Raw genomic sequence first — 23,970 nt, 5'->3', positions numbered from 1 at the left:
TTTAGAGCAAAGCAAAGATGGGTCACTTGGGGCTTCTATAGTTACCATTTATGCCTCAGAAAATAATTTCTAATGATTGGGGCAGGGTAAATAAATAGAAGAGCAATAAAGCTCAAGGTAAATGCAATGTTTAGATCACATCAGAAGCTACACATATGCTAACTAACATAACACTGTGTTTTGTTGCTTTAAAAAATTCTACCACCTGCATCGTAATAGTGACTCAACATAATAAACATAAACATGTAATAATATACTTAGTATATACATAATGAGAAAATAGGTCAATATATAAAAATTTTTCTGAATTCTCGAAGTCCCTTCCAAGTGTGGTCTGTTCTCACATTCATTGACAGAACGAAGCAGATGATAAGGCTCCCTAGATTTTCATGTAACATTTCAGAAAATAATAGTTTACATTTATATAGTGCATTGTGGTCTATAGCTTATTTTCCCACACGTAACTTATTCCCCGCTGGTCTTCACCATGTCCCTTCAAGACAGGTAGACTTTATGGAGGCGTTAACTGGCTCAACAGGATGAAATGACCTGCCCAAGCACGCAGAGCGGGTAAATGAAGTCGACATCCAAAATGGCGGTGAGTTGAAAGCCCGTATGGTATCAGGGGAGGTGAGACTGGCTGTCTCCTCAGAGACCTTATTGCACTAAGTTGTCAGGTTGCAAGATCTGTCCTTAGCTTGTCAAAGCCCCAGAATTTTGCCCTCAAAGTCAACGGAAGCCCCAGAACCAAACCCGTAAAGGACTGAAGCCTCCACCAGCAGGCTGGTAAATTTGTTGTGAGAAACATTACTGCTAGGTGAACCAGACAGAATGCAGTTGCTGGCGTACTAGCGTGCTCTCTCCTGGTGGGCAGGATTACATGGCGAGACAAACACAGTTGTGAGTTGAATGCTGGGCATGAAGGGAGGGGGGCCAATGCTGAGGACTGGGCAAGGAGGAAAATGACATGTATTGACACTTACAGTGGGCCTATTGGTATTATTAGCAATTCCATTATCACCAATACTTATTACCATCATCTGGCCTGTTCTAGAAGGAGGAAGTTTAGTTACAAAGGGATGAATTAATTCACCCAGAGTTGTGCAACTAGTATGAGAGATGGGTTTCCAATCCGGGTCTATCTACTTTCAAGGTTCTTAGACCTTCTCGGAGGGAGCATGGTAGCCATTATATGGGACGATGGGGATGTGGGAAAGAGGGGAGAGGAAAAAGAAGGTGAAGGGAGGAGAGGGGAGAAGGAGCAGAGGTAGGATGGAGCAAAGGAGGAGAAAGAGTTGGAGGGGATGGTGGAAGAAGGAAAGGGGAAGGGAAGACACAGAGGGGAAGGAAAGGGATGGCCAGGATACAGACTCTAATTAAGGAGGATCTCAACACTTTCAGGGGCACCTCATATAATTCAAGGTGAGAAATTTCCAGGGCAGGATTGAGGCTCTACTGCCCTGCTTGGTCTGTGTTACCCTGTGGAGTAAGGCTGTTCTTCTGGGGGAGGAGTGGGGCAGCGGAGAGAGCCAGGCAGGCATCCCAGCAGCTTCCCATGTGTGATTGAGCTAAATCTGCCATTTGGGGATTTGCAGACCAACTGATGACAAGCAGTGAAATCTAGCCCATATCACTCAGAAGTGCCTACTGACTGTATCACAGTGAGGATCCTGGCCTCACTGTTTACTTTCTAAGTTCAACACATTGTCACTTAACTTCTCCGAACCTCAGTTTCCCCATCTGTAAAATGCAACTAAAACTACTAGTCTACTTTCCTTATAATATCTCATATTTCTTTTTTTTAATCAAGTATCATTAACATATAGTGTTATAACAAATGTCTTTCTTCTATTTTTTTTTTTTACTTTCAAGTGTACAATATAATGATTCAACAGTTCTATCCATTCCTCAGTGCTCGTCAAGATGTTTGCTCTTAACCCCCTCTATCCATTTCACCCCCCCCCACCTCCCCTCTGACAATCACCAGTTTGTTCTCTGTATTTAGGAGCCTTTTTTTTTTTTTTTTTTTTTTTTTTTGTTAAAGCAGGCTCCACGCCCAGCATGGAGCCCAACATGGCGTCTGAATTCACGACCCCCAGATCAGGACCTGAGCTGAGATGAAGAGTCAGTGGTTCAACTCACTGAGCCACCCAGGTACCCCCAGGAGTCAGTTTTTCACTTGTCTCTTTTCTTTGTTTTGTTTCTTAAATTCCACATATGAATGAAATCATATGGTATTTTTCTTTCTTTGACTTATTGGTGCTTATCATAATACGCTCTAGGCCCATCCACTGGGCAAATTGTTGCAAATGGCAAGATGTCATTCTTTTTTATGGCTGAATAAATATCCCATTGTTTTACATATATATATTACTTATTATATTAATATATTATAATATATTATTATCCATAATAATATATTATTTTTATATATATACCATATCCTCTTTATCCATTCATTTATCAGTGGACACACAACCTACTTCCATATCTTGGCTAGAATAAATCATGCTGCAATAAACATAGGGGTGCACCTATCTTTTTGAATTAATGTTTTCATTTTCCTTGGGTAAATACCCAGGAGTGGAATTACTGGATCATACGGTAGTTCTATTTTTAATTTTTTGAGGAACATCCATACTGTTCTCCACAGTGGGTGAACCAATTTACATTCCCACCAACAGTGGACGAGTGTTCCTTTTTCTCTACATCCTCACTAACACTTGTTAGTTCTTGTGTCTCTGATTTTAGCCATCCTAATAGATATGGGGTGATATCTCATTATGGTTTTGATTTGCATTTCCCTGATGATTAGTGATGTTGAGTATCTTTTCATGTGCTTGTTGGCCATCTGTATGTCTTCTTTGGAAAAATATCTATTCAGTTCCTTTGCCCATTTTTTAATTGAATTACTTGGGGTCTGTTTTTGTGTGTGTGTGTGTGTGTGTGTGTGTGTTCACTTACATAAGTTTTTAAATCTATTTCAGATATTGGCCCCTTATTGAATATATCATTTGCAAATATCTTCTCCCATTCAGTAGGTCGTGTTTTTGTCTTGTTGATGGTCTTCTTTGCTGTGCAGAAGATTTTTGTTTAATTTTGCTTTTGTTTCCCTTGCCATGGGAGACATAGCTAGAAAAATTTTGTTATAGCTGAAGTCAAACAGATTACTGCCCATTATTTTCTTCTAGGATTTTTATGGTTTCAGATCTCACGTTTAAGTCCTTAATCCATCTTGAGTTTATTATTGTGTATGGTGTAAGAAAGTGGTTCAATAAGAAACATCATTTGTTGAAGAGACTGTCTTTTTCCCATTGCATATTCTTGCCTCCTTTGTTGAAGGTTAATTAACTACATAATTGTGAGTTCACTTCTGGGTTTTCTATTCTCTTCCATTGATCTATGTGTCTGCTTTTGTGCCAGTAACATGTCATTTTGATGACCACAGCTTTGTGGTATATCTTGAAATCTGGAATTTTGAAATCTATGGCTTTGTTCTTCTTGATTTCAAGACTGCTTTGGCTATTTGGGTTCTTTTGTGGTTCTTTCAAAATATTAGGATTCTTTGTTCTAGCTCTGTGAAAAATGCTGTTGGTATTATGATAGGGATTACATTAAATCTGTGAGATTGCTTTAAGTAGTATGGGCATTTTAACAATATTGGTTCTCCCAATTCTTGATTAGAGAATATCTTTACATGCTTGTGTCATCTTCAATTTCTTTCAGTGTGTTATAGTTTTTGGAGTATAGGTCTTTTATAACCATGGTTTATTTGTAGGTATTTCATTATTTTTGAGGCAATTGTGCATAAAATTGTTTTCTTAAATTTTCTTTCTGCTACTTCATTGTTAGTGTATAGAAATGCAGCAGATTTCTGTATGTTCATTTTGTATACTGTGGCTTTATTGACTTCATTTATCAGTTCTAGTACTATTACTGGAGACTTTAGGGCTTTCTGCAGATAGCGTCATGTCATCTGCAAACAATGAAAGTTTTACTTCTTCCTGGCCACTTTGGATGACTCTTATTTCCTTTTCTTGTCTGATTACTATGTCTAGGACTTCCTGTAGTATGTTGAATAAAAGTAGTGAGAGTGGATATCCTAGTTTTGTTCCTGGTCTTAGAGGAGAAGCTCTCATTTTTTCACCATTAGGTATGATATTAGTTGTGGATTTTGCATATACAGCATTTACTATGTTGAGGTATGTTCTCTCTAAAACTATGTTGTTGAAAGTTTTTATCATGAATCATTGCTATACTTTGTCAAATACTTTTTCTGCATTATTGAAAGGCTTATGTGGTTTTTAACATTTCTCTGTTAATGTGATGTATCAGTTGATTGATTTGTGAATATTGAACCGCTCTTGGACTCCATATCCGGAATAAATCCCACTCAATCATGGTGAATGATTTTCTTAATGTATTGTTGGATTTGATTTGCTAATAGTTTGTTAATGATTTTTGCATCTGTGTTCATCAGAGATATTGGCCTGTAGTTCTCTTTTTTTCTAGTGTCTTTTTCTTGTTTGAATACCGCATATTTCTTAAGTGCTTACCAGGCGCTAGGACTATGCTTACTGTTCTTTTTATAGGCACCATTGTTTGTAATACTTAATAGTGATCATATGATTCATAAAATAAATTATGATTATGTTTGTTTCATAAATGATTAAAATGAGGCTTTGCAAGGCTAAGTATCTTACCCAATGAAGTGCTTTTGTTATAGTTTTGTTATTGGGGTACTTTTGTTATAAAAAGCTGAAAGATTTAGCTTAAGAGTCTTTTAGCTCAAAGAGTAACTTAAAAAAATAAGATCCTAACCCGTGGGAACACTAGACCCTCACAACAAGTAAATCATTTCTTTGATTTCATCTAGGTACCGCCTCTTCAGCTGGTGCAAAAAAATCTACATTAAAGTCCAGGTTGGTTCCTTTGGAGTTTCCTAGCAGAGTCAGTGAGTTTATGTAGGTATTTGAATGATACTCTGAAGTGTTGCCCTCTCTAGAGGTGACCCTCTGGTGTGGAGTGGATCTGCCAGACAAGGAGAGCTTCAGGACTTGGATTTAAAGCTCTAAGAAAACTTTCGGAAATTCTTTTTTTAAGTGTGACATAAATACCCTGTTACTAATGTATAAATTGATGAGCAGTCATAGGGGACCCGGATCCCTTCTCCTTTTGTAATTTTACAGCTTCCACATTATGTTTTAGAGGTTTAAATATATCATCTCTTCAGGACCCTGTAGATTTTAATTACCAAAGCAGCGACATCAGTTTTTTACCAAAAGCAGAGTGACCTTCTTTTATAGCTGAAACAAAGCCCAAAGCTGGGTCCCCACAGCAGGCAGTTAATAGGTCATTCCATAAAGATTTATATATACTTTGTGGACAGAGAAGAATTTCAAATAGGGGAAGTCAAACTATAGACTCACTTATCTTTAATCACTTTAGGCAAGTTAAGATTTACTTCAATTAGGGGCTGTCTTCTGGCTGAATGAGGTTTGTTTTTATGAAGACTCCAAAAAGCACTGCCATTAAACAATTTAGAGAATAGGAAATTCAGTAACTAATGTTACTACACCTGCAGGGGAAAGCAAACAACCACGTTTCCTTTTGTTTTAGGAGAAGGTAGCTTCGCTGTGAGACTAGGGAAACAAGCAGTGTTTCATAATTGTATTTATGCACCTGACGGAAGAAAATATTCCTCCAAAGTGAAAGCAAAAATCTCAGACAGAAATAGCTGGGTGTTGGAGGTGGGTATGCGTGTAGGAGAGGGGGAGGGGCGCTCTTCCATTATCTCTTGGATTTAGCAGCAGCAACATCAACCTATCTTTCAGCCCACTTTGCTGTTGTGCAACTCTGAAGAGAGGGGAAAAAAAAAATCTGTTATTAAAATCCGCAATCTCTGCGTCCCTATTCCCACACCCCATACCCTCTTCCCTTAAAAAAAAAAATCTGTTGTCGGTGCCTTTGCTGTGATCCTTCCTTATGTGGGTTTCCTCTCTGGAATAACAGCTAAATCAGGAAAAGGTCTTGGCCACAGCTCACTGCTTCTGCGACTACCTCGAGGCCAGCTGGGGACCGACAGTCTCAGCCACAGGCCAATTGCTACAGACGCAATTGCTTTGAAAAGCAGGTTCCCGTCACTGCTAACCTCATGCAGAAAAAATGAAAATGGGAAACGCAGTGATATTTTATTCAGTTTCCTCCTGCTCGTCCTAGGAAATAGAACCGAGGCAACCTATGATTGGAATGAAATGAGGTTTTTCTTAGCAAATAAACATTCCACATGCAGAATCAGTACACACCTTGGCTTACAGAGTGTTCTTAAAACATTAAATGGCCATTCTTGTCTTCCCATCAGGGAGGGCCTGCGGAAGGGCGGGGAGTGTAAATGGTTGATATTTAGGGAACCCGCCTTCTTATTCTTGTTTTTGAAAATAGCCTTCAAATGTGTAGAAGCTTTACAAATTTATAATTTTGTCAGGACAGACAGAAGTATCATTTAAGTGTGTTGTGGACGAGATAGAAGAGAATGGGGTTGTTCTGATGTTTTGAGAGCTCTTAATTAAGGTTCCTGGAATTTCTGCAAAATAAGGTTCATCTGCAGTATGAAATCCAGAGCACCCTTCCTCTTAGGGAGGGAGATCAGGAGTGACTGGGCCTTTCAGTAGGGAAGACCCCATGCCCAAGTAGAATGAAGTGGCAGCTTAATACCAAATACAACCCACATCTTGTAGCCGGATGCAGTGAATACAGGTCCCTAATAGCCTGCCTTATTCCTGGCGCGCTCTCTCCCCCAGAGCTCATGCTGTCTGTTAATAGACTCTTGCATCCTGCCTGAGTGGCTGACTCCCCTCCGTGGGGAAGCTCGCTGGGGCCTGCGTGCCTAAAGGAGTAGAGAGAGGAGTTACCCTATTGTAATCTTGCCACGAAATCACAGCACTCTCTTCCCTGCGGGAAGGGCAAGGGCCAGGCTCCCTACAATTCAGATGTTACGCGAAGAGCAGTAAATATCACCCCGATTCATCAGACGGAGAAAGATGCTGCTTAGCTCAGGGACTAGAAGAGCTACGCCTCAGGAAACCAGAATGAGATGAGAAGTCAGGATGGGGCCAGACCTTACAGGCCATGGGAGGGAAGGCTGGCGTCTCCGGCCGCAGGTCCCTGGCATCACGTGCTGGCTGTGAGCTCAGACAGCCTGGTTCCTGCTCACCCCTTGATCCTGGGCACTTTTCTAAACCTCTGCCATTTCAATGGCAGACTCGAGTTTCCTTATCTCCAAAGTGGAAATGACTATGTTCTGACAATTACAAGAGATAACGTGCACGAATTGTCTGGCAGGCAGTAGGCACTCAATAGGTGTTAGCTATTACTGTCATCAAAAGCAAGACAGATCCATGATATATGCAGGCCAAACCATCACGCTGTACACCTTAAAATTATACAGTCATGTGTGTCAATTATATCTCAATAAAACTGGAGAAAATGGAATGGATAAACTTGAAAAATAAGAACACATTAGTATTATTCTTTTTTTTAATCCAAGTACAGATTTTTCAAATGTCATCTGAGATGGAACTGATGATTCTTTTGTTCCTGAGTCCAGGTTCCTGGGTGGGGTGGGCCAAGGAGAGGGGCCCATGTAGCTGGACTTTCTGACTTTTGCTTCAGCTCTGCAAATGTTTGATTTTTGTGTTGGATTAATTTCTGTGTGGAAGACTGGTGTGGAGGTAGGCTGAGCTCTCAGCTGACCATTTTCTCTTTATGCTCTACCCGGTCTGTATAAGTTGTCTAATGAATATTAATGAATCCGTGTTAATAAATGTCTGCCTGAGAGAATTGTTGAGTGGTACCCTCTGACCTTTCATCCCGTCTCCCCTGTTTTCTGGGGGTTTGATAGTGACACTTATGGTTGTAGCATCTATTTTTATTGAATAAGGAAAGAGACAAAATTAGGAAAATGAAAGGCTTGGGTGCACTTGGATGTGGTTCTTTTTTATTTTTATGTTTTTAAATTGTATTTATTTATTTGACAGACAGAGATCATAGGCAGGCAGAAAGGCAGGCAGAGAGAGTGGAAGGGAAGCAGGTTCCCCGCTGAGCAGAGAGCCCAATGCAGAGCTCGATCCCAGGACCCTGGGATCATGACCTGAGCCAAAGGCAGAGGCTTTAACCCACTGAGGGATGTGGTTCTTTTTTAAACAGTGTTAACTATTAGCATTAGCTCTGCTCTGAGCACGGTGCCAGCTACTTTCCTTGAGCTCCATCCTTTAGTCGCTGCAAGAACCTCTGAGGAAGTAATGCTTGCACTAAGGATCAGAGACGTCAAGTAGCCTGCCCCAAGTTGCATAGCTGCAAGTGGTCAAGTCCTGTTCCATCAGTCGTGAGATCGCACTGTTCACTCCTTGCATGTTTGTGGAGTGCCTGCTCCATGTCCTCACAGCACCCAGTGCCAAGGACATAATGGTCAGCCAGGCAGACTCAGTCCTGATCCTCACAGAGCTTCCAGCCTTGAGAGAAAGGCTGACAAATAAAAAGGCCATTTCAAGTCCATATCGAAAAACACAGGGTGTGGGGCACCTGGGTGGCTCAGTCCCTTAAGCATCTGCCTTAGGCTCAGGGCATGATCCTGGGGTCCCGGATCGAGCCCCGCCTCAGGCTCCTTGCTTGGTGGGGAGTCTGCTTCTCCCTCTGCCCCTCCCTCCTGCTTGTACAAACTCTCTCTCTCACTCTCAAATAAATAAATAAGTACTTAGAAACAAAACCACAGTCTGTGGGTTGGCAAGGTCCTCTGCTAAGCCCAGGGGCTGAAAAGAGCAAGGCATGTTGGGGGAGCTCTAAGGAATTTACTGAAGTGTTAAGGGTTATATAATAAATAAATGCACAGGCAGAGGACTGGGGTTTCTTGGGGAAGGGGCCCACTAGAGGTAGACTGAGTTTGAGTTGATTTGACAAATTATGTTGTCAGACTCCGGCGATTCCCAAGGCAGTAATAATAGGGCTCTCAGGATGATAATGTTTCTTTTCTCTATTAGAATTTTCCAAGAAAGGGTAGGACTCAAGGTTTCTCCAGGGTTGGTCCCTGTTCTTATGGCTCAATATAAGCTGAGGGGCAGCGCTGCCTTGGGTCACAGCACATCAAATTCACTAAAGAAATGATCAAAACAAAACAGAGCGTGTGTCTGTGGCTCAGGGCAAAGTCCTGACATCTCAGCCAGTCTCAGGGGTGGTGGGGAGTAGGTAAAACATCTTCCCTGAGTAAACCCCCTTGACCCTGTACACCTAACACTTTGTACCAGGTTGTGTTCTTGAGCCGCACAGGTACCGACTTACTGAGTCTTTGAAATGACCCCTTGAGGTAGGAACAATTACACTAAGGCTTCAGATGGGGAAACTGAGGCACAGAGCACTTAAATAAGGAAGATACTCAGGCTCATACAACAAGTAGGTAAATCTGGGGCGGCATGACCCTAGGGTCTGTGCTCTTACTCCCAGTCTTTACCCCCTCCTCCCTCCAACTGTTGGAATTGTATTAGACTTGCCAAAAATTCATGAAATCATCTATGCAAATTATGGAAGACAAGCCGTGGTTCCTTTCTTTGGAAGTACATGAATTGAAACCATTTATGGGCAATCTCATGGATGAATCTAGCACTGCCCACACCCGCCCCCAGTGCTTTTGACTCATCACCTCTATACCTTTACCAAACAACCAGACGTCGTAAAGCTCGTTACCTTCAGTGGAGCCATGAGCAAAGACATCTTGCTGGAACCCTGTAGGTGTTTTTTTCTTTACCTAAGCCTGAACCGTGGGTCCTCCTCAGAGAGCTCCAGAAAGACTGAGCCTAAGGTAGATAGCCGGGATGCTGTAGCAGGCTTTTGTTCCCAGCTTAGCTCCTTAGGGTTCATTACATGACCACATCTTACCCCAGGAGACTTTAATTTAGTGGCCCAGGGAAGGGGCTGGGGCACACAGATTAAAAACAACATTTCATGGATGATTATGATATACGACTAGAACTGAGAACCACTGGAATGGGTCAGTCAAATGTGGGGCATTAATCTGGTTAACAGAGAAAGGTGGAGAATCTCTGACATCAGTGATGATGATAACGATAATAAATTAGATTAGTTGAATGAATGAATGACGAAGTGATGATTCCACAAAGCCTTGAGATGTGCCTCTAGACTCTTTGGCTATTTCCTTAGAAATAATATAGTTCCTTGCCTTTGCAAGCCATGGTCTCTTCAAGACACCCATCTCTATTACAGAAAGTTACAACCCAGAACCTCTGTGTCCCTTACTCATAATCGACTTCATGTTCTATCTTCCCTCTAGATTGTATTCAGATTGCTCCCCAGTGTTCTTTTTTCTATATTTATGCAGTACTTAGTTTGATGGCTTACCTTGGGCTAAGAGGTAACTCCCTAGCCCTGTTTTCACCTATATGAGGAATTTCTGCTTCTCCTGTTATATCAGCCTAAGGGAATCCACGGCCCCAGAGATGCTATAGCTTTCACGTTCCCCACTGCCTGCAGAAATCACTGTTAGAGAAGTTAAGGCAGGAGAGAAGTTTAGTTTAGATGCAGAGAATGACTTTGTATGAAATAGCAAAACAGACATTTGAGGAATCTTCATTTTCCCCTAAATCATAAAATAAGATAGTGTCTTGTGGGGACACTGTGGGTATTTTGCTTAAAAAATGAGAGAAAACCTTTCCCAGTTCCTTGCTGTTATGTTATTATAATTATTAAATTACTGCTGTGGAAATGATACAATACCTTTTTTTTCCTGTTAGGTGTTGATTCTATCTTCAGATCTTGACGAATCTTTCTTTCTGTGCAGTGTGTAATTTTTGAGCATTATTCACATCTACTGGTACATTAGTTCCTCCACTTCCCTCTCTTCCTTGGTCTGTTCCCTCCCTCCTTCCTTACTTCCTTCTTCCTTTTTTCCTTCCATATATGTTTCTAGGGAGTACAAGGATTTGAAAAAAAAGATTACTACCAACATGAAAGCAAGAAAAAAAAAACAACCCTCGTCTTTAACATATCTGGCTTAGCTGGAAACACAAACTATAATTTTATTGCCATGTCCTAATTATTTCCATGCTGTTTAAAACTAACAAGTAGTTATAATTTTGCAAAATATCAGAAAAGCGTCATGCATCAGTTCTTTCAGCTTCCATGATAGGGAAAAAGACTCCTCCAGCAGCATGATAGCACGACCTCTGAGCTTTTAGCATTTCTCCATGAAGGGGAGAGGTGTCCAAATAGCATAATGGTAACCAAATCATGCTGGAAGTTGAGTGGTATACCAGTTGCCCTTAAAGGAGAAGAGCCCGCTTCACTGTTTTGCTTGCTCTGCCCCTGAATGCAGAGGTTTGCATTTGAAGAAGTAATATGGTCTGAAGTGAAATTATCCAATAATGGCTTGTAATAAAGAGCAGACTCCATGTGTGAAATTTAATGTAATTTTTGCCCTCAAATAAATAAAGTGTTCACTTTAAAAATCAGACACAAAAAAAGGTTTTGTCTTTTCAAAACACATCCTTGCCATCATTTAAGAGGCAATGCTAGAGTCACACAGCTCCTATGGCTCTATTACTACCAGGAAACTTCCAATGTGCAGACACCCAGGCAGATTCCCTGTAGGACTCCAAAAGGTTTCTTGGCTGTTGGAGCAATCCTGTGGTGGATGACAGGCTCAGACTTAACTCTGTTTGTTAGGATGTTAGCCTGAAATCGCACAACCTGTTTGTAACTTTAAAATTAAATCGCATTTGCCTTTCACAATGGCTGTAAAGTAAATACAAAACCCTAAAATTCATAATTGGAAATCTGTAAGTCCTTTAAACCTTTTTCATGCTTGAAGCTACTAAATTGCCTTTGCAATAATAGCTCTTTAATTTTCAGCATTTATAAGGAACTTCAGTTTGATCGTATAATATATACACCCGTCCCAACTTCTGTCAATGCAAAAATCATTGCTCTCTGAAGGATAGACACACATTGTAAACTGAAACATTAGTTTAAGGTAATTAACGACAACGAGGGAAAGGAAAGGAGTTATGTGCCTTGAAACCTCTAACTCCGTGTAAATATTCACAGGTCAACATATCGGATTTACTTGTTTTAATACCTTCTGTACACTAAGGAAAGCCATGACTGCTTTACCACTTCAGTAGTTAGGCATATAGGTGTATTTGAAAACTATTAAGTATAGAAAAGTAAGAAAATTTGCCATAAAAATATAAATAATCCTAAAGGACTATTATCATGTGGAAAATGATTATTTAGAATATATACACATTTTTCTGGTATTGTGAAAGTGTTGTTTTCCCCCCAGATTATTGAAACATTCCCTAAGCACCAGCAGTTAAAAGCAGAATACTTTTTGATAGATGTTATTTAAAATTGATTTGTGTATTCCTCGTAGAATGAATCTAATCTAATTTTTTTTTTTTTTTTTTTTTTTTTTAAGTAGGCTCCATGCCCAGCATGGAGCCCAATGCAAGGCTTGAATCCATGACCCTGAGATCAAGACCCGAGCTTGGATCAAGAGTTGGGTGCCCAACTGACTGAGCCACCCAGGCACCTCAAATATAATTTAACTTTTTAATGAACCATTTTGAATGTCTACATTGATGGGCTGAATGTTAAGTGGTATAATCAGAAAGAAGGAAATACTATCTCCCCCCCCACCAAAAAACCTCTTCCTCTTTTTCAGTTTCATGCATCAAGTTTTCTAGGGCAGATGTACAGACGCCATCTTTCATCTCTCTCCTGCCACCCAATCAACTATGCTATCTGAACGCTTCTTGTAATGCTTCCTCTTGTTCGTCACCAATACCACTATGTAGTTCAGGCCATTAATATCTCTCGGCTAAATGGTAGAGAGAGTTTTCTAAAAGGTCTTCCTGCCTTTATGTAGTCTGACCACTCTGAAGTCCACTCTTCATTTTATAGCCAGAGCAATCCTTCTAAAAATGCACATCTGATCTAATCATTCCCCTGCTTAAAACCCTTTAATGGCTTCCTATTGCTCTCAAAATAAAACCCAACTCCTTAATGTGGTCTCCTAAGAGGCCCTTCATGATACGATCTCTATTACCTCTGTTTTTTGTCTGCTTGATGTAGCCGTGTCTGATAGATCGTTAAAATCTCCTACTCAGACACGGGCTTGTCAACTTCTCTTTGTAATTCTGGTGGTTTTGCTTTCTGTAATTGAAAGCTAAGTTATTAGGCACATTCAACTTCTTGGTAGTGACCCTCTGTATTTCATTTGGCTTAAAAGACTTATTTGTCCGATATTAATAATGCTTCATCAGCTTTCTTTTTGATAGCATTTTGATAATTTATCTTTTTTAACCTTTTATGTCCAGTATTTCTGTGGTTAGGTTAGTGTGTCATTTGCTAGCATTACATACCTGAATGTTATTTTATTTAATTTTTTAAAAAGATTTTATTTATTTAGTTGACAGAGAGACAGAGAGAAAGCACAAGTAGGCAGAGCGGCCAGCAGAGGGAGAGGGAGAAGCAGGCTCCCTGCTGAGCAGGGAGCCCAACGTGGGACTGGATCCCAGGATGCTGGGATCATGACCTGAGCAAAAGGCAGCTGCTTAACTGACTGAGCCACCCAGTGCCCCCTGAATGTTATTTTAAACCAACTTGATAATCTGTCTTTTGATAAGTAATTTAAATCTGTTTAGTCACTGTACTTGCTGATATATTTATGCTTAATTTTACTATTCTGTGTGTGCCTTTTCTCCCCCCTCCTCCTTCTATTCAATGATCAGCTTTCTATATTAATTTCCTCAACCTTTGGCCATTCTTTTCTCTCTGCAGGTTTAGAAGCTCTAGATCAGCTTTCTATTAGTATAGATTAGCTTTTCTATTAGTATAAAATATCCTATAGACAAAGCATTCAAAGTCATTATTTCTATACATCTCCCAAGGGACTTAGCACACTTTAGTCATCCATTGTACATTTCCTTTCTTCTTGTCATTTTTTTTTAACACTAAAGTTATTTTTAATTTTATCATCACATTTTATTAATTCCCTCCTTCACCAGTGTTTCGTATCCGGTGCTTTCCCTCCGGGCTTATTTTTCTTATTGGGAAAGGATGTTCTTCAGTAGTTCTTTGGATGTAGGTCGGAGGGTGATAAATGCTATTAGTCTTTTAGGTTGGAAAAGTCTTCGTCTTGACCTCTTGCTTAAATGGAAATCAAATTCTTGCTTGATGGTGTTCCATTCAACTTTTAAGATATTCAACTGTCTTCTCGTTTCTGTTGTTGCCTTTGAGAACTCGAGTTACAGTCCCTTTGTAGATAACCAATGTTTTCCCTTTGGTAACTTGCAGATAACGAATGTTTCCCCTTGGTAACGTGAGAGATTTTATCATCATTCTTACAGCCCTGTAGTTTCTCTATAATGCCACAAAAGTGTGAGTTTACTTTTATTTATCTTGATTGCTACACAAGGTGTTCTGATGTTTTGGTTAGAAAACTTTCAATCATTTCTCATTTCTTTTAAGTAGACTTTCTCCATGCTGCCCTTAAGTTTTTCCTTCTGGAACTCCTATTAGACATATGTTGGAGCCACTCCAAGAATTCCCATGAATCTAAACATTTTTGCTCCCATTTTACAATCTCTTTATTTTTCTATACTGTGTTCTGGGTGAATTATTCAGTACCTCCCCTTAATTCATTACTTCTCTTCAACTTTGGCCAGCACCAGACTTAATGCCATCTATTATTGATTTTCTCATTTTAATGACCATATTTTTGTTTTTAAGATTTCTATTAGTTCTTTTTCACATTCATCTATTATTTACTCAGCTTGTATTTGTTCCCTATTTTTTTGTCCATTTAAAATGTCCCTAATTCCTTGTCATTTATCATCTTGAGAATGCAAAAATATTAATTTAAAAATCTCAGTCCGTTCCATAGAGTTAATTTTATCTGGCGTAAATCCATGTTCTGCATGTTCATTCTGTTGATCATCTATCTCTCTTAGTATTAGATATCAATATGTGTTTGGAACTTGGTGGTCAGGAAGTTTTCACTTGCTATTTTCTGTTTTGTTTGAGTTTAGTGCTGGTTTTTCTGCGTGTTGTTGTTTTGTTTTGTTTTTCCCTCTCACGCACTCTGTGCTCACCCCTCCATGGTCAGTGATTTTCATCTTCACCTGCCTCCCAGAATCTCCATTCGAGAATCGGGTCTCATGTTGGCATTTTGAGGATTCGACCCCACAGTGATATTGGAGATAGTGCAGAAAACTGTCACTTGGCCAGCTGTTTGGCTTGGATGGCAGTAGTTTATTTTCAGCCTCCTTCCGGGAGCTCCTGATTTCAAGAACCAAGCCTGGTTCCTGACTTCCACCTTATCTGGAGTATCTTTAGTTCCTGTTACCTTGCAGGAGACACAAATCGGCTTTCAAACCTGAGACCTCAGTAGGCCTGTGGCTTCAGACTGCTTAAGGCTTTTCCTTCCATTTCTGATCTATGAGAAGGCCTATTTGTTGTTGAGCCTGGTTGTGTCTTTTTTGTTTTCTCTTTCCATATGTTAATGGAAATTATTACTAGTTAATCATTACGAGTTGTGTGGAGTAAAGGGAATGGAGCAAATCGTGACCTTACTGTGCCAACCACTTGAGCAGAAATCCTTCCATGTTTCCCTCTCTGGTTTTATCTTTTACCATCCTTCCCTCTACCATCTTTGTTCTGGCCATAATTAATTACTCTAGAGGATCAATAAATTGCATGCTCTTTCTCCCCATCCCATCCCTGAGTTTTGGATGAAATAAGACACAGAGGACAGTCAAGTGGAGATTTTTTAAAATGTCATCTTTAGTACAGATAAGCTAATAAAGAACAGGTTTCTGGATCTGTAACCCAAAAGGGCTTGCTGATTTTCTCTGCCAGCTCCTAATTCCTGCAGAATATAGCCTCAGAACAGCCAACCACAGGGGACGTTTGAATCTGCAAAGCAGACTTGTTTACCCAAGATCATTGTCTGCACTGTTCTGGGGCAGAAAAGGAACAAGAGGATGAATCCTCACTAACTGACTAGGGCCTTTTACTAGATTAGCTCCATCCAGTTAAGAACTATGAGCCAATGGATGTAATGGTATTCACCAATCAAGAGACACCCTTGAGTGTGAAGAATAGTGGTGTAAGGAGATGGAACACCCTCCTACCCACGTCCTGGATAAATGGGGCCAGAGGAAAGGAGGTGCCCCTAACACACACCATGTTCTTTGTTATTCTTCCAAGTCTTTCTTTCACCTGCCAATACCTTCTCATCCCAATGCCTATAATAAAAACTGTAGTTAATATTTACTGAATCCCCAAAACGAGGAAGTACAACCTATGAGGTATGTACTTTTATTTTAATCTTGTGGATGAAGAAACTAAACATAAGGAAGGACTCCAGTGTTTCCAAGTTTACACAGGGAAATGGCAGAGGCAGGATTAAGCCCAAGATTCTTAGTTCCGGATCCTATACACTTTTCATTATATGCAGCTGGCCTCCCCCCCATATTTTATTCCCTATTAGATTATTTAGAACATGCCATAGTATCAGTAGAGAATGGATGCTCAATAATATTTAATGAATGAGCAAAAAAAAATCAATGAAACATATTCTAAGTCAACTGCCTTGAGTAGATTAAAAACTACTTTAATATGAGTATTTATAAAGAATACTTAGCTTCCTTTAGCATCGGGCTGCTTTTTTATAAAGGTGGATGTGAGCATCCATTGGAAGGTCTCTCTGTAGGGGGCTGCTAAGGTTTGCTGTCACTCGTGTCCAGCCCTTTTAATTTTAGGTCTCCTCCTCCTCCAGCTGCTCAAGAAGACAGTTGTTCTCCCTTGATTCTATATTGGCCCAAACCTGTTGGCAACCCGAAGAGTGGTCCTTTACATTGGTAAGTCTACTGATGCTTCTTTGCATACTACAGGCAGGCAGAGCACCTCCATGCAGACATGCTGTGTATCAGACAACACTCTTCACACTGAAACCTGCAGAAACTGATTCTGATGAAAAAAGAAATTTATAGGCTTGTGTAATGGAGAAGTTCAAAGGATGAACAAGCCTTGGATATGGCAGGATTCAGAGCAGAAGTTATTTATAAGAGCCCAGTGAAGTTTAAGCTTCTGGGTTCCTCCTTGTTTGGCCCCGTCTCGGGCTCTGGGAGAGGCCCTAGCAATTTATGTAAGAACAGGTTTTTCTAAATTTTGGGAATTTCTACTTTTTAGTTGGAGAGTATTGGGGGATTAGGGCCAGGCAGCTATTTTTTGGAAGAGCAAGCAGGGAAGGGTTCTAGATAAGTGGCAGGAAAAAGCAGCAGGGGGTTCCTGTGCATAATCTGCTCCCTAGGTTGGGGCACCCTCCATCTCTCCTCCTGGTTAATTAAAGGCTCAGTTTCAGGTGGCACTTGATTCAGGAACCTTCCCCTACACACTCCCAATCTCCCTCTCCTTACTCTGGTGCCCTTTCCGTGTTCCCAGGAAACCCCGGGGCTTTATTCTGACATTAACACCCCCCCCCCCCTCCATTTGTAATTGTCTGTGTTCAGCTCTCTCTCCACACTAGACCATGAGCTGGTTGAAATAGGGATTCTGACTTTTTTCCAAATCTTTAGCACCTCGTAGGGTGTGTCACATACTAGTCTTTCAACAAACCTGTCTTTTATGGGCCAAAGAACCTCAAAGACTTTGGTTCAGTGAGACACCTAAAGCTTTTATGGCTTTGCTGATTTTCATGAAGCTAACTTGAGAGTTTCATAACATTGAACTTCAGTTTATTCCTGCCCTCTGAGGAAGAAGGCTTCAAAGAATAATGTGAAAACAGAAAGAACAGGGCCAAAGCCTGATTCTCTATGCATTCAGTGGTCATGTCTGGTAATTTATCTTCTAACATCTTTCTTGGATATTGGGGAACCAGTTGAAAATAAGAAGGAATAGGTTATGTAAGTAAAACAAAAGATTTTTTTTGGCATATCAGGTATGTATCTTTTTTTCTAGCTTGTAACTTCAATTTTACTGTAAACAGAACTAGATGATATGTTTGTGTGTGTGTGTAATAGATCTTAAAATTGTTTTGGTAATGGAAAAGTTAACATATGATTGAACACAAATAACCTTTACATTGTAATATATAAATGGATCTAAGTAATGGTCCTATAAATCCGAAATATTTAGAGGTAAATTTTGTTTTGTTAGTAATTTAGTAAGTCATATTTACTGAAATATCAATTAATGTATATGGATTTATAAATGAGAAATCAACACTTTATCTGCCACTTTGGAATCTTACCTATGCCTTTGGTTAAAGCATAACTACTCTTTAGAAATGAAATATTCTCTTTGCACTCTCTAGAATGAGATCCTTCCCTGTTTTATATATACTCTCTGCTTTCTGTTGATTGCCCCCAGATGTGTTTTCACCTTGGTACAACTGAATCCACCTATACGAAATATGACCTCAACTTTCTCAGGTACCAGTTTCTTTAATATTATTTACTTATTTAATTAATAATAAAAGGAACACAAACAGAACGCATGAGAAAAATCAAATGTAATACCAGCCTCTTAACAACAGCCATACTTCTTTTTTCAAATCTTCCCCATTAATCTTTTATATGTATATTTTTATATACTTGTAATCATATATATGAATATACTTGCAACTTGCTTTAAAGAAACCCAATGCTGAAAACAATGCTGATTCTTTTACAACTTATTTGAAAGTGACCTAGTCTCTAGAACAGACTATATGCACACACTACATGCTACTTTGTGATGCTTGTGTAAGATTATAATAAAATAACTGATAGCATCAATAGCTTTAGAATTGCATTTAGACTGCATTTAAACATCTGCAATAATCCAAATTTAAATAATGAGGTTTTTACTCTTGTGAAGGAAAAATGAATTTTGCAGAAAGGCAAGAGCGAGAAAGAAGGATCACGCATAAGCCGTTTCCAGAAGCTATGAGGTTGAGCTTGCCAAAGTCACACTAGGTTGTGGCAGGTTTCCTATGATTGATCTCTCTGTGGTTAATGATTTGGTGTCAACTTAGATATTTACTTTTCAAGAATCACATAACTTGCTATGTCATTCACAGCTCAGTATTTATTTTCCCTCATCTTTTTATGGGAAATAATGACCTCACCAGCAGGAAAACCATGTTTCTTCTCCTTTGGCTTTTGGGGAGGTTCAGAATTAGAAACTTATTCATAAAATTGGCACATTTTATGAAGACACTTCTGGAAGGCAGGGCCTTTCTTATACACATTTTTCACAAATGTCCAACACAAACCTCATTTTGGATTGAGCACACTTTACTGCCAGCATGAGGGTGTGAACTCGTGAGAGAGGGGGCCCTCCCTTAACATTTTTCTCTGTTTGATTTGGTGAAGCATGGTCACTGACAATGACTTCTTTTGTCATATGGTAGGTAGTTAGATATGCAGAGCTTCTGAAAATAGTGCATACTGGAATGTACTTTGAGTTGTGCCAGTGAGCATGAGGATTTTTTTTTTTTTTTTTTGCTTGATTTTTGAGCTAAGACTGTCTTTTTCTTCCCTGACATTTAAGGGCCTCCTCTCCAATCCCCAGCCATCAGTAAGGATGCATAGAGGGAGTAAGAATTTACCTTAATATTAGAATAAAACTCAATGTGAGAGTAAGTTGCAAGCGACAATAGAACATTTTATTCAGAACATTTTTTTCAGACTTAATCACAACATGGTTCTCAATATTATGGATGAAGGAATCGACTATTTAGATTGTTTTTAAGCCTGAACTTCAACAATATTGCTCTTCTGGGTTTTAGCACCTCCTTGATCATACTTATTTTTTTTTACAAGAGTGGTGGTGGTGAGGAGTGGGATGACTGGAAAACGTACTGCAGTATTTGAATCACGAGAAGGCTGCTTTCACACAGGGTCATATGGGCTGGTGTCACCCATTCCTCAGGAAAGAAACCTAATGGAAAGGCCAGGTCGCCATTTTTAACACAGAGCCTGGCACATGGTTGATGCTCTGTATTGATGATCGAGCCTCAGGTGCCCAGCAACGTGCCCGTGGGCTGCAGGGAAGAAGTCTGAGATCCCGCCGTTGGGCCCTAGGGGTCGACGGTCTATACCAGAAGCCAAGACTCCCACGGAGCAAGATTAATTCTTGCTCCACGGAGCCCATTAATTCCGCTAAGCCTTAACTGCGGCGAAACCTTCGCGACCCGAGCCCTCCCCCCGCTCCCCAAGGCTGGGTCAATGCCAGCAACTGGCGATGGCAAGGCGCCTGGCAGCGGCAAACTTGGCAGCCGCGAGCAGGGGGCGACCCGCGCCCACCCCGCGCCCAGACAGCGGCTGCAGGACGCTTCCGGGGGGCGCGCGGGCGGCGGGCGGGCGCCGGAGCCCGCAGCCGCGCGAGGCCGGAGCGCGGGCCGGGCGGGGCGGGGCCGGGAGCGTGCGCGCGCACCCCACACTCCGGCGCCCGGGGACGCCCAGTCGCGAGTCGGGGCGGTAGGCCGGCCCGCGCCATCCACCCCCGTACCCCCCGTCCCTTGCAGGCGTGTGCCCAACGGGCGTCGGCCTTCTGCTGTTTGCGCTCTCCGGGCCTAGGAGGCAGGGGCTGAGGACCGGGCCGCAGCCCCGCACCGCGTGGACGCGTCGCCTCTCCCGCACCCGCCGCCGCCAGAGCAAGCCGCTGCGAGCGACCGGAGGCGGCGCCGAGGAGGCCCGCACGGCGGCCCGCGGCCGGCGAGGACGGAGACGGAGCCGACCTCTGCCCGCCCGAGGCGCGGCCGCTCCTGCGCGCCCGGGGCCGCCGCCTCCCCAGCGCCGAGCGAGGAATGAGCAGGCGCCTGTCCCGGGCTCTCCGACTGAGGGGCCGCGGCTCGTCTTCTTCCCACGCTGCGGAGCCGCGGGGGCTCGGTCACCGCGGCCGGGCGCGGCGGGGTCACCGGCGGCCTCGTCCGGACAGCAGGCGCCGGGGTTAACTGCGACGGCGGCGGCGAGCGGGAGGAGGAGCCGGGCGGGGGCGGCCGCCGCGCCTCCCCTCCCCCCCGCACACGCCGGGGCTTCTCAGTGGCCGCCGGAGGAGGAAGTTCCGCTCCCCGCCAGACCCGTGCGCTAGCAACAGCGGCGGCGGCGGCTGCGAGGGCGCAGGCATTTGGGGCGCGAATGCCCTTCGCGCCGGCCGTCGAGGGGGCAGCGGCGGAGCTCTCCCCGGAGCCAGGAGCTGGGGGCGGCGTCGGGAGGCGCGGGCGTGCGAGACCCCCTTCCCGCGAGTTCGCCGGGCGCCGCCGCTTCGCTTTCTCGGCGAGGCGGGAGACCGCCCTCCTTCCCTGTTGGCAGACTTCCGAGGAGCCCCTTATTTTTCCACCACCGAGGTGAAGAGGTCCTGGAAGTGGAACACCAGAGGTGGTTAAGTGAGCCTCCTGCAACTCGTCGGATCTGGGCAGGCTCCCTTTTGGGGGCGGGAGACCACATTGGAGCATCTCGTTGGGGTGCAGGAATGGAAGACCCCACCTTGCATCGTTTCTGCAGTGTTGCTTGCCTCATCCACTCTTAGGAATGAAGAGGAGACTTGTGATAACCCGATGAGGTACTGAAAACCAAATGGCAGAGAAAATATCACAGAACACAAACTAGTGATCGTGTGGGGGCCACACGTTTCTGAATGTAATTGGACGAGCGTGAAAGAGGTGCCCTATTAAAAAGCACAACAGTCCTTTAAGAGGAGCAAAATTGAGGTTTTTTTTGGCCAAGATTTTGGAGACTGTTCAATGTATTGTACATTTGATATAAGATGAGAACTTTATAATATATTCTGTCCAAGAGCGTAAACGATGACTACCCCGGCCCTGCTGCCCTTATCTGGACGAAGGATACCACCTCTGAACCTGGGGCCGCCTTCTTTCCCACATCACAGGGCTACCTTGAGACTTTCCGAGAAGTTTATCCTCCTCCTTATTCTAAGTGCCTTCATCACCCTGTGTTTTGGGGCATTTTTCTTCCTTCCAGACTCTTCAAAACACAAACGCTTTGATCTGGGTTTAGAAGATGTGTTAATTCCTCATGTAGATGCCAGCAAAGGGGCTAAAAACCCTGGAGTCTTCCTGATCCATGGACCTGATGAACATAGACACAGGTTTGTTTATATCAGAAGTTTTATTGTTAACATTTGGCAGAGCAAGGTGTGGTTTATTGCACCAAATGTGTCTTACATTTTTTTTTTTTTCCAGTAAGGTGTAGTTTTCCCTAAGTCGTTAGAGTTATGGTTATTTCAAAATTGATAGAATAGAACCATGGAACTGGAAGGGCTCCTCGAGCCCAGTCTAAAGTGCAACAACTTTATGTAGGAGAAACATTTGTGCTCAGAGATGTTAGGTCTGATGTGAGCATTTGGGAGGTAGGAAAATTTAATCTAAAGTAATGATCACATAAGCTGCTTTTTCATTTATTAGAATTTATTGCATTCAGTCTCAGTGCCACCCTGTGAAATAGACCCATTGAATCCTGACAGCTTCTATGAGTTTTTTCTCTCCCAAAGGGCTCTTATTCTCTAGCTTGTAGTTAAGGATTAGTAATGAATTTAGGAAGACCAACAATGGGCAGAATGTACCTGTCCTTTCTTAGCATACAAAAATACCTTGATTTCTGTTATTTTCAGGGGATCTGTTTTGGTGCTCCATATGGAAATCAGTTATGTTAAAAATATCATTGAATCTTACAGGCATTTCACTTTGTAGATTTGGTGATGTTTTTAAATTTCTTATTTTTATAATATGTGGGTTGGAGTGTGTCAACTAACTTTTTCAATTTGATTGATGAAAGGGTTCACATTCTTTCAAATCACCAAATTTGAGGAGAGCTTGGGTGAGTCTTGCCGAATTAGGATAAAATAGGAGCTCTAGTAACTATCTCTTTAAATCATTTATGCAATTTGTGTCAAAAGAAGAGTGGGAAAGTATTTTACTTTTCTCAAACCTGCATTTTTTTTTTCCACCTGTTAAATCCCCTCCTTTTCCTGTTTCTTAAAATAATTTTTGAGTATGTGAAAAAAAACCCATATACTTGAATTCTGTTTTTAGCTGACATTAGTTTTCACTTTTTAAATTAAGCACAAGGTGTTTGAAGAAGCTTAGGTTCAGGTGTGAGCCTAAGTTAAATACTTGGGATAAGGTGGTGTTGTAATGACAGCTGGTTTTTCCTTTTTCTCAATCTTGTTAATTCATTATTTGCTTCCTTATTCTTTGACTTTTGGCTGAAACTTATGGAGTAGTTCTAAAATTGTTTCAAGCCATTATTTTGTAACTAAATTTGGACTTTTTGCCATCATTTTCAACTTCAATACTCTTTCTCATCAGTTTCTTTTATTTTTGCCCTTTGCTCTTTGTGACTTTGAGAAAATTCTGATGTGATCTGTGAAATATGTTGCTGAAAAATTAACACTGCAAGTACTGTTTTCCTGGAGAACCTTATTTCCCATGATTTTTATACAAGCTATGATAAAGATTTGAAAATAAAGGGTGGTAATACTGGCTTCAGATTTCTTTGAGAGCCACACGTTATTTAACTATTATTACACTAATCTGTCACATACTAAACAGTTTATATTTTAAGTGTGGTCTAAAGGTTAAAAAATATACAATATATAGCGACATTCTAGTTTAAAAACATACATTAGAAAAATTCTCAGTTAAGTGTAGTTAAAATGTAAGATTTGGAAAAAATAAGATTTGAATGAGAATATAGGTATGTCCATCTTACTTACATTTTAAAAAAGCCTATTTAGATCTCTTAAATAAGAATTCTTAAATTGAATGCATATGCTTCATGTATTGTTACCCAAAACTATTGGGTTCCTGAGTTGGGAGCTTTGGCTGGTTTTGAGTTGTAATACTAAGGGATTGTGAGCCAGATCCTGAGAGTAAGCCTGGGTAGCAAATGATAC

General features: G+C 41.5%; 1 protein-coding gene across 2 annotated transcripts in view; it reads left to right on the top strand.

Moving 5' to 3' along the window:
* The first annotated feature begins 21,620 nt into the window (after positions 1 to 21,620).
* Positions 21,621 to 23,970, top strand: part of MAN1A2 (mannosidase alpha class 1A member 2) — a 187,248-nt gene continuing 184,898 nt past the window's right edge. For both annotated transcript variants that reach the window (XM_032303107.1, XM_032303105.1), the window contains exon 1: positions 21,621 to 22,164. In XM_032303107.1, coding sequence (XP_032158998.1) covers positions 21,863 to 22,164 — 302 coding nt within the window. In that variant the 5' untranslated portion in view covers positions 21,621 to 21,862. The remainder of the gene's footprint in view (positions 22,165 to 23,970) is intronic.

This window comes from Mustela erminea, chromosome 10, assembly GCF_009829155.1.
Source record: "Mustela erminea isolate mMusErm1 chromosome 10, mMusErm1.Pri, whole genome shotgun sequence".
NCBI lineage: Eukaryota > Metazoa > Chordata > Mammalia > Carnivora > Mustelidae > Mustela > Mustela erminea.
This window is presented reverse-complemented; position numbering and strand designations above follow the sequence as displayed.